The following is a 12008-nucleotide window of genomic DNA, read 5'->3' on the forward strand; positions in this document are numbered from 1 at the left end:
ATGCTTCTTTAAAAAGTTGTGTTTGATGTAGTAATAGTATTAATTTCCGTAATTTAAAACAGGTAATGCAATGAAACTGATATGATCACAATCTGTTCAGTGAGGCTGTCTATCTAAATTCCAAATAAATCGTCACTGGGTAAATACTGTTAAGCGAGTTAATTATTTCTAGACTCAAACCCTCACCACTGCCAGGAATCCTGTATTATTTGTCACTGTTTTGAAGAATATTACCCAATCAAAGACAAACTTACGGGAGAAGTTGAAAATTGTGTCAGCACTTTGGTCAAGGGAAATGCTTGTAAATTAACCTTACAATTTCTTGTTTATGATGAATTATTTTTATGAGTGATAATATAATAATAGAGTGAACCCTGTGAAAATCTATGTATAATTGACCTGCCCGCAACCTGTCTGAGATGTCAGCTCCCAGGAGACTGTGGGAGCCTCTTAATTCCTCTATGTTTTACCATATATGAATTTAAAACAGACCTGTCTAAAGTGTTTATTTTTCATCATCAATCTATAGTTACAAAGGTCAATGCTTACCACGTCTGAAATTCGTTGGGAGGACCGTTGGCACTGGTACTTCCTTGTGATGACAATCCACAGTACACATATATAAGAGGCTCCTGGGGCCGGTTGTCTCTCATTGAAAGACGAACCGTGTTTCCCCGATCACGATTTCTCAGCATTCCGGAATAATCATGTTGGTTTATGAGGTGACCGTCTACACTGGCGATCGAGTTGGCGCCGCCACCTTGAACAACGTGCACATTAAGCTGGTGGGCACGGATGATGAGAGTGAGCGCAAGTGGCTGAAGTCTTTGGTCATCTTCAGAGGATCAGTAAGTGTTGAAAACAGCTCACTATGCTGAAATAACTTTTTTGAATTGGAAGCACCAGAAGCTCATTGATTGCCAAACAAGTGCCTCACAAGGCCTCTTAATTATTAAAACATTAATCATCAATGTAACTAAAAAACAAATATATCTTTCATTTAAATATTATTTATTTGGAAGCCACATTGTAATTAGTTGTTGCAGTTAGAATTAACCTGATCGGGAGATCAATGGTGAACATTGTACACAGTGCACAATATAAACAGGTTAAAAAAAGAAGAAAAAACGTTTCTCTGAGAACAAACAAGAAATTTTCTGAATTTCCATGATTATTAGACTCACCTGGTTGTCTGTCAATGTGAATTTTATTTTAATATAAACCTAAGCTTTACTTGAATTAATTGGGGCTGACTTCACTTATGCAACAGGAAATATTTTGAAGTATAGTGTTCCTAGAAAATATTGATTCTGAAAGGAAACTCAAGGTTTTCCAAGTTGTTGGGGATGTACACCAGCGGCACTTGCAACAATAAAGGTGAACGAGTAATGTACATTTCCAAGACAAATGCCATGAAAGGATAGTTGTTCATGTGTGATAAACCTTGGTTATGTTATTGCGGATAATAAAAGGGTTCACAATCTCCTGTTAAAACATCTGCGAATATTTTTCTTTTCGAGCAAAATGTATTAAAAAACAACTTACAACATATAAGTATTTTATGTTTATAAACTTGTTCATCAAAATAACAGTACAGCGTCTTTTTATTATTTATTTCTTCACCTCTTTATTTTATATATGCTTTTGTCAAAATACGCCAAAGATCAAGAATTATAGCACATGCTATTTCTTAGCTTGCTGAAATCAGCATGTTTAAGGGAATGGCCCTCATCCAGCCCTATATAATGCTGGGCCACAGATTTTGTTACCATGACGACTCGGGGCCGAGCTTGTGGTGGCTGCAGTTTTGCCACAAATCTCACTGAACTGCGAGGCACACACGAGCCCCTACAAGATGGTACAGACTAGTCAATTTAACTACTCAACAAGGACGCTTAGAGCATGACATCACCGAGTCGCTAATCACGTGTTTGTGGCTTGACGAAGAGACAGAGCTACCTCCAGCAACAGATAAGTGTGCTGAATGAAATTAGTCTATCATCTAAATTGATCTTTTTTTTTTTTTTTTTTTGTAATTTTTTTTTTATTTTTTTTTTACTGAATGCACAGCTCTGGTAAAGGAGAACCACGTAAGGGGAAAAATGCAGCTTGAGCAGTACTTTTAAAATTCTTCAGCCTACATTGTTGCGCAACCATGTTATTGTACTCAAAACCATAGAAAACAAAGTCTGGACACTTTTTGAACCCACTGCATTGTTCTGTCATTGGTTAAATCCCTATCACATGGATGCCATGTTGTGAGCATATAAGCCCAAAAAATTGCACATAATAAATCTAACTCAAATAACATTATTGCAGCATTTTCAACCATTTACATTGAGGGTGGAGCCTGCAACAACACCGTTTTTTTACTCCCATGATGCATTCCAGTTCAAGCTATGGCTACTACCTTCCTTCATCATGTTCCATATATAGGGGCAGGCCACAAAACAGAAGACAAATTCCTCAGTGTCCAGGCAGACAAAAAAAAAACTGAACTGCGCATCCAATATTTCAAGACACCAAATTTCCTGTCATTTTTCTAGATATCTACTTATACGGTTTCCTGCCCAAACTCCCTTGGAAGACTGGTTCTGATTGAACTAGACAAACGACATCATCACCTGACACCTGATGACGCTTGGTTCCCTGAAAAGGTGGAAATCAAGTCACCCGAAGGAAACATCTACACTTTTCCCATCCACTGCTGGATCAGTGACAGGGAGACTCATCGCTTCAGAGAGGGCAAAGGTGTGTTGATTTGTGTGCTTGTCTGCCATCATGTTCCTGATAACTGTGAATAATTCACATGCACTAAATTTGTGTATTTATTCTGAAAGCTCTGAGGATATTTGATGAAAGCCACTCCCTTGGTCAATATGCAAGAAAGCAGGAGCTGAGCCATCGAAAAGTATGCTATGGGTGAGAGTTCACTCTGTATGCCTTCGACATTTGCTTTGTTACATTGACAACATACTGTGTACGTCGACATTAACCTTTAAACCCCCAATAGCTGGGATTGTTTTGATGCCGGCATGCCCAACAGTATTGAGGCAGATGGTCCTTGTAGTCTGCCAAGTGAGATACAGTTCTCTTTCACCAAGACTGCAGAGTTTGGATACACGGCATTGACAGCGTAAGAGCCCTCCCGGCATAAAGTTTGATGAGACCAATGAGTGTTGATGCTGCTACTTGTTTATAGCAACAACTGAGGTTCCACTATGTTTTACTCTACAGTTTTCCTATTTGTTATGATAAAGCTGCTTATTTTGTTTCCCAGGTTGACTGAGCTTCATTTGAAGGGGCTGGATGACAACCACGGAAATTGGAAAAGTCTTGACCATATCAAAGACGTGTTCTGTAACAAACACACCCCTATATCAGGTAACAAGGCTTAATGGTGAACTTCTTTCATTCAGACAAAGGGGCAGGCTTTTCCTAACAAAGTAGTTAAGGGGCTATCTTACTGGCCTGGAGACAAGTTGGCAACATGATGGCAACTCGAGTGTCCGTTGGTCGCAGAGACATCTTCACGACGTCTCTTGGAGTCTCCTAGAGACTCGATTTCATTGGACACATCTGAGATCATTTGGAAACTCCTCTCCATACTTTTACTATAGAGAAAAAGATTAACATCGCTTGAAAGCAGGGAGGGGTGTGCAGAGACTTTTGGAGGGGCAGGTGCTCAAAGTTAAAAGGAGCAAGAGTTTGAAACGCTTTAGGATAGCATTGCAGGCTATTCATGAAAACAGAATAAGAATAAACACTTTCCGTATGCCTGGATCAGACTACAAGACCAATTTGGTTTTTCACGATTGCCATATGTCAAACTACTGCACTGCCATAAAATCTTGCCGTATCTCGGTCAGATTGGCAACACGACAACGTATTCTGACACCACCGTACCCCGTCTTTTACGGTCACTGGACTTTATCTTGTCAAATCAAACGCTCGCGGAGAGGCAGATCCAGAAAACGGGTCACCGATCAACGTGAACGGATACACCAGTTAGCATGGCAACAATAACAACAATGGATCGCGCAAAGTATTGTATTGTGGTGGGGGAAAAAAATAACAAAAAGAGGAAAAGAGTGGTGTCGTCACCGATGCTCGGAGTGGGCTGTCCATTCAAGGAGAGCTTGAGGTACTATATGTTCACGCACTTTTAATACAATGAGGCTTACAAGCAGGCAACATAATGTTATGTAGCCTAGCAAGCTAATGCCATCACTAATGTTTGTATGTAAACAAGCCGGCATTCTGTCCAATCATGCTCTAACACTTTGGTAAACATTGGTTCATGTGCATGAATAAATGTTGACAACGGCGAGCAAGGGAGGCGAAGCGCCGGTCACAATACGCAATTCAATTGGTCGATGTCAAGGTGCACAATCGGAGAGTTGTCGTTGATATGTCACACTACACGGAAGATATCCCAAAAATTACACGCTAGATTTTACATTTTGCCGTCGTCGGGCTATCGTTGGGCCAAATAGTTGGTCATGGATTATGTCACACTACAAGAAGTTTTGTCGTTCCCGACAAAATATGTCGTGCCCGATCTGAGAAATCGTCTGTGATAGCTAATCCGGCCAATATAGGGCTAAAATCCTGTAGTCTGATCTAGGCATTAAGGACACCAGGAATTGAAGTTTCTACCAAAGGTGCGCACCATTTGTGTGTTAATTGGAATGATAACAAACGAACCAATTAGTATTTTGGGCGCAAATTACACCTCTTTTGTGGTCTTATATTAGCATTTTGTGTGCATGTCACAACTATATCATGGCCAAAATAAAATTCCCATTTCATGCATGGAGCTTGCTACGTTAGTGGATTTATTCTGTATAACTGTTTTTGTCTTTAATGAAACACAATTGAGTAATTGATTTCAGAAAGTGGTGCACCTCACATTCTCCATCCACGGCATAGTATTGCTTCTCTGCCCGCAATTACTTTGTAATTATATAGATTTAGTTTTTACAGTGTAAACCTAGACACATTAATTAAGCAACTTCTGCAGGATAGTAAATAAAATGGACCACTTTTTAAATATAAATACAAATTTAAAGTCCTCTGCAAAGCAAAGTTACCTGTGTTTTTTAAGCAAAACAAGACATTAATGGACTTCAGTCTTTAGAAAAGTGATCGACCTTCTTGTCTATTTTCTGACATGTTTGGAACCAAACACGAACCCAGTCATTCTCAACGAGTGCAAGGTCTGCCCAATTTGAAATCCTATGACCCACCAAAACCTTAAATCAAAACTCTGATCAACATATGAGGCTAGGATCAATCATTTTCCAAACAATATTCCATACATATATGAGAAGCAGTGAGTGGATTTGTCGATATGCGTAGCTCGGAAATGCGTGCAGTAGTATGGTAAAAAGGATTTTAATAATTTTAATCTCTCTAAAATTGTGTTTGTGTGTATGAGTGAGGGGTAGCAGGGGAAATATTCTGTAGTGCCGTTTTCTTGCTCTGTTACGGCACCTCTGCTTCTGGTGAAATTTTTGTAAACTTTTATTTCTGATAAACACAAATCTCACTCGCGGATGAAAAAATTTTATCACTGTTCTTTTGTCAGATTACGTCCACGAACACTGGATGGCGGATTGGTTATTTGCTTACCAGTTTCTAAATGGTGTCCATCCCACTTTGATTCGACGTTGCAAAACTTTGCCCGAGAACTTCCCTGTGACTGATGACATGGTCTTCATCCCCAATGGCTCAAATTTGTCTAAAGAGTTGACGGTAATAGTTTGTTTCACATTCTCATCACACTGAAGATCTGAATCTATAGAACAATTTTGTCAACAGCTCGGCATTGCACTTCATGTAATATCTACAACATAAGCATTCTGATTTATTTGCCTGCAAACAGCAAGGTAACATATACCTGTGTGACTACAAGAACCTGGATGGATTCCCTGCAAACACCGTCGAAGGGATTCAGCAGTACTTGACAGCGCCCCTTGTCTTGTTTCACAAAAGAGACGACGACAAGCTGATGCCTATCGCCATTCAGGTGAAATTAGTTTACTCCATTGTACAATAAGATTAAATCTTTTAAACGTAAGGTGAATGTCCCAGCAGCCTGATCCTGAAGGTGGGGTAGACAGATTCCGTAGTACCAGACGAGAGTACCAGATATTTCATTCTGTGTCTCCATGTCTCCTGATCGGAGCTGTGGCCACAAGGTTGTTGGTGCCTGTCGTGGCGGCTATCTCCAAACCCAGAGGTAAAGGTGTCCATCTAGCTGAAGGAGCCCAATCAAGTGTAGCTAACTTGTGGGACTCTGAACAACCTGTTGTGGGTGACACATTTTTTTTCCAAGATTGTCAGACAGAGGTGGTGGGCCCTCCTTTTTAAGAAGGGTGACCAGATGATGTGTTCCAACAATCGGGCAAAGCCAAGGTGTAGAGATGAGAGAATGTAGAGTTTGGCTGCTTGAAGATCTCGTCGCTGCCCTTTGCGGAAGACGTAATTATGATACTTTTTTAAAATATGACATTCAGCATCTTTGGGGAGGAATCTGAAGCTATGATTATCAGTCAGAAATGTGTGGTGCATCCTCCATGACGGGAACGAAGACCAGGAGAATAATCTCAAGGTCTAACTCAGGGAAGGTTAAACAATTTAACAGTCTCATCTGTGCAGCATCTGATGTCATAAGGAACAACATGAATTAAGTCAAATATCAATCCTTAACTTAGTACCATCTCATTTGTCTTCCCTCAGCTGAAGCAGACTCCGGCTGAGGACAACCCAATCTTTTTCCCAACTGACTCTACGTACGACTGGCTGATGGCAAAGATCTTTGTGAGAAGTGCGGATTTCACAGAGCACCAGCTCAATGCGCATTTGCTGCGCACTCACCTGATGGCAGAGGTCTTTGCGGTGTCACTGCTGCGCAAGCTTCCTATGGTGCACCCCCTGTACAAGGTAACAGGAGCTTTCCCCATTTGGTTCCAACCAAGTGTTGTTACTCATCAATATTTATTTTGTCTGAAGGTTTTGATTCATAGTCCCTCCTTCCATTCCTTTAGCTCCTCATACCTCACACTCGCTACACTCTGCATATAAATGAATTAGCTCGGTCACAGCTGATAGGACCCACTGGAGTCTTCACCAAGGTAAAAGCCAGTCTTTGCTTTCAACAGAACATTCAAGATCCTCTGTTTACATCATGTATTGTACTGTTCCTCAGTATGCAGCTTCTGGTGGGGAGGTTCTGAACAGAATCGTGGCAAGATCGCTCTCCTCAATCACCTACAGGTCCCTTTGCATCCCCGATGACATTGCTGATCGTGACATGCAGGACTTGCCGAACTTCTACTACAGGGATGATGGACTCCAACTTTGGGACATCGTCTACAAGTACGATAAGCTTCTTCATTATATTTGTTTCATATTTTGGTTTAACTACTAATGTCATACCAGTTTCTACAAAACTTTGAAAAAGGGTGGCACTTAGGTCGAGAAGAAAATCTATCAAAATTTCTCGAGGATCTAGATAAATGTGCAGATATGAGAATTCTATTTGACCTTTTCACCCTGTATTAGAGAATCTCTATCTATCTATATATAACATATTTAGCACAATGGAGTTGTAGTGATACAAAATGCCTCTCAAAAGATTTGTGCAGGGAGTGATACAGTACTATTACAAAAGTGATGACGAGGTGCAGCGAGACTCAGAACTGCAGACTTGGATCTGCAACATTTTTCAACACGGATTTCTTTCCCAGCAACAAACAGGTGAGTTTTACCCAGAGTCATGCTACATGTTGCTACATGAGTGCACCTTTTACTCACCATCAGCTGCCAAATAGCTCAAACATCTTGCAGTGATGTCGTTTCCTTGCTGTCCTAACTAGGAATCCCTCAGAGATTCAACACTGTGCCTGAGCTGATTAAGTTCGCCACCATGGTGATATTCACTTGCTCGTGCCAGCATGCAGCTGTAAACAACGGACAGGTGAATTCTTGCGATGAACACCAGCATTCCCTTATATTACTTCTGGTCTTAACAAATGTAAAACTATGCATATTGCAAAACCTCATTGCAGTACGACTATAGTTTCTGGATGCCCAACACCCCCATCACCCTCCAGCGTCCTCCCCCGACCAAAAAGGGGACAACAAGCGAGGCCACAATGCTGCAGACGTTGCCACCTATTAGTGTGACAGTTCATGGAATAGCTGTAGTCTGGCTGCTCAGCAGGCAGTCCTCAGACTTTGTAAGTCCACTAAAGTTGACATGACAAAATATTTGTTGGTATGAAAGCAGACACTTTTATTATTACGATGATGTATTTTCCTTATCTGGATCGGGATTACTGGTGTTGCAGTCTAAGTAGCAGAGCCCAGACTTCCCTGTCTCTAGCTACCTCCTCTAGTTTTAACAGGGGGAGTTATGAGGCATAGCTCCTCCGGCATGTTCCAGGTCTTCCCCAGAGTCTCCCCCATGTTGTACATGACTAGAACACCTCACTCGGAAGGTGTCTGGAGGGCGTCCGAGATAAACGTGAGGGCCACCTCAACCAGCATCTGGAGATCCGGAAGATGAGTGGCCCTCCTGGATGACCAAACTGTTAATCCTATTTCCACCCTACGGAGGAAACTAATTTCATTTGTGATCTTCCTGTGTTCAGAATTAACAAGAGTTTGAATGTGATTGGTTAATTCTGAACACAGCCACATCCCTAGTTATAAGAGGGTGTACACACTTGTGCAACCATTTGTTTATTTTTACTTCCCCTCTCGAAAAGATTGCATTGTCTTTCAATTGAGTTGTACAGGTTATAGGTCATATTAACAGGAGAAAATGCTTTTAACGATTTATCTTGGTATCACTGTTATGTCACAAAGCATTTGAATATCCGCTGTAATAATGTGTATTATTTGTTTCAACAGGTCCCCCTTGGACACTACCCAGAGGACCATTTCACCGAGGAGACCCCACGCCGGCTGCAAAAGGATTTTAAAGCCGAGCTTGACACGTTGTCCATTACAATTAGCAACAGAAACAAAGGTCTGGATATCCCTTACACTTACTTGGATCCAAAGAACATAGAGAACAGTGTGGCCATCTAAACCTCAGAAAGTCATACTTGAAAGCGAATATCCGATGAATTGCAAATATGTTTTTGTGCTTAAATTACAGTATTTCAATTACTTAAAGGCTCAAACCTGTATTAACTTTAAAGGCACCATTTTCAGTAGCTTTGCGACAGTATTAACTGTCATACAAGTGGAAAGAGATGCCAACAAAATGAAACTAAAATGAAGTAACACCAGGGGCGCCAATTGGTTTTATAGACGAACATCGTTAACTAATCAATATAGCCTACTACCGTTACTTAGAACGTATTCTCGTGCCTCACAGGTGGTCACCGACAGACAAAGATGCCGGTACACTTTCAATTGCTTTATTGAAAAAACGGTAACAAAGTAAACGCGTAACCAGCATATTTTTACACTAGCTGCACGACCACAGTTGATGCCCAGGCACTCAACTTGCAGACTGGCTAACGGTTAGCCAGTTAACAGCCAGATGGTAGCCTGAGCCAACAACAGCCAATGCTACACTCTCATTCGCTGACACCCACATCACTCACCAGACCTGCCATTGTGTGGCTGAAGCACCCCTCACAGTGGGAGTGCTTTGTGGTAATGTTATTCGTCATCCCTTACTTATTATACATGATTAATTATTATTATTATTATTATTATTATCATCCTTTATTATTATTCCGCTTTTTCCTTCCAAAATAAAGGCCGCACTGTTTTACATACCCACACAAATAAGGTATCAAAAGATGCATCTCAGTCAAATTGATTGTAATTATAAATATGATGATGACCATGGAACTCTGAATCGTGAAGAAACTTGCAATAAAATATTATTGCGATACTTCGCCACATTAATATCGTGATACACCGTTTATGCAACACATATAGAACAGTTACCATTGATATGTGTGGAGAAGGAAAAACAGGGCAGCTCCTCATATAATGTAGATACAAATCTGTACAGTGTAACAGAAATATCAGCGACATGAGATCATTTCATTTGTATTTCCAATATTTCTTATGGTAAAATTTTAGAAACAAAAACTGGATGTAAATGCCCACTTTATCAAATCAAGTATACAGTTGCCATTTATTTAAAAAAAAAAAATTCTAATTGCCTAGTTTGAGTATTGTTTCCCCCCTGTTTTTTATCACGAGACAATACATCTTTTTTTCTTGGTTGAAATGTTTTCTAGTTTGTTGAATAAAAGCTGATCTGCTTTGTATTTGCCTTTGATCTGACTTCATTTTGCGGTTGCACAAAGTGAAATGATTCTTCTATCTTAATGTAGATATCAAGATTATCTCGAAAGCCCTCACAGAGAGACTTGAAAAGGTACTTCCATTGATAATCCACTATGACCAGACAGGCTTCATTAAATGTAGAAGTTCCACAAATAATGTCAGACGTCTGTTGAATTTAATAAGCACGTCACAGCGTAAAAATCTAAACGCAATCATCATTTCAATTGACGCAGAGAAAGCTTTCGATAAACTTAACTGGGCTTTCCTGTTTGCAGTACTTCGAAAAATTGGTTTTGGAGATTCATTTATAAATTGGATAGCAACATTAAAACAATTCGCCGAAAGCGACGGTCACCACAAATAGGAGAGAGTTTTACATTACAAAGAGGAACCAGACAAGGATGTCCACTCTCACCAATGCTATTTGCAATATTTATCAAACCTCTTGCTGCCGCTATACGTCAGAATGCTAATATTAAAGGTATCTGCTCACAAAATCAATCTATATGCTGATGATATTCTTCTTTACTTACAGGAACCCAAGTATTCTCTTCAGGCAGTTTCAATCTCATTAAAAGATTTTCACAAATATCAGACTACTCTATTAACTGGACAAAATCAACAATACTCCCAATAACAGCAAACTCATGGACTCCTGCAGATCAAATCCCAGAGTACCCTATTCCTATAGGAAACATTATCAATATTTCGTCAAAACTCACAGAGCTAACCAATCTAAATTACACACTACTTCTGGAAAAACTCAGTTTATTTAAGACGCTGGAATAACTTGCTTAACTTCATTACTGGGAAGAATAGCTATAATAAAAATGAAAACCTTACCTTAAATAAATTAATTATTTTCAATGATTCAATTGAAGCCTGCATTTAAATGGTTTCAAACCTTAGATTCTGCTGTAATAAATTTTTATTCAAAAAATAATAAAATAGAATCAGTCTATGTATTATTCAGAAAAGTAAACAGGAGGGAGGCCTAAATGCTCCCAACTTTAAACACTATTATTTAGCTAACCAATTACAACACCTCATCAAATGGTTGCAACACAGTGAGGAGTGTGATTCTTGGCTAGAATTGAAACAAACAGACTGCAACAACATCAAACTGCCAAAACTCCCATTTATTTCTACTAGTCTTAAACGCCATAAATGTTTCAAGAATCCAATAATCACATCCATCTTGACGGCTTGGTGGCAAAGTTTAGAATCGACAGGATCCCAATTAGCTCCCAGTATGCTTTCCCCAATTTGTCATAATCCAGATTTTGAAATTAATAATATACCCCTTCATTTTAGTACATGGGAACAACATGGAATTAACCACCTACAACAACTATTTAACAATAATGTTTTTAGGACACGTGATGAACTGTTCCAAGAATTCCAAATAACTGCCGGAAACTTTCTTCCATACAATAAATTAAAAGCAGCAAAAAAAAAAAAAAAAAGAAAAAAGAAAAAAAAAAAGAATACCAACACTCCAGAGCACCCTCGAACTGCCGGAGATTGTCAAGCAAATAATGAAGCTTCTCCCGCAAAGTAAAATAAATCTTTCAAAAGTTTATAAATTAATTTCTTGTACTAAATCAATGCACTTACCAATCACCAAATGGGAAGAAGACCTCTCCATGTCTGCTGACCGTTGCTACTGCATACAGATTTGT

The 12008-nt window shown here is 39.6% G+C and overlaps 1 protein-coding gene across 1 annotated transcript; it reads left to right on the plus strand.

Moving 5' to 3' along the window:
- Positions 1-707: 707 nt before the first annotated feature.
- Positions 708-9102, plus strand: LOC133404138 (arachidonate 12-lipoxygenase, 12R-type-like). The gene is made up of 14 exons (XM_061679776.1): positions 708-848; positions 2547-2751; positions 2841-2922; positions 3014-3136; positions 3281-3384; positions 5591-5757; positions 5888-6031; positions 6745-6948; positions 7053-7139; positions 7214-7383; positions 7643-7764; positions 7884-7984; positions 8076-8246; positions 8923-9102. Exons 1-14 carry the CDS (start codon positions 708-710, stop codon positions 9100-9102), a joined length of 2001 nt encoding a protein of 666 aa, XP_061535760.1.
- The last annotated feature ends 2906 nt before the right edge of the window (positions 9103-12008 follow it).

Source organism: Phycodurus eques, chromosome 6 (genome assembly GCF_024500275.1).
Source record: "Phycodurus eques isolate BA_2022a chromosome 6, UOR_Pequ_1.1, whole genome shotgun sequence".
NCBI classification, from domain to species: Eukaryota; Metazoa; Chordata; class Actinopteri; order Syngnathiformes; family Syngnathidae; genus Phycodurus; species Phycodurus eques.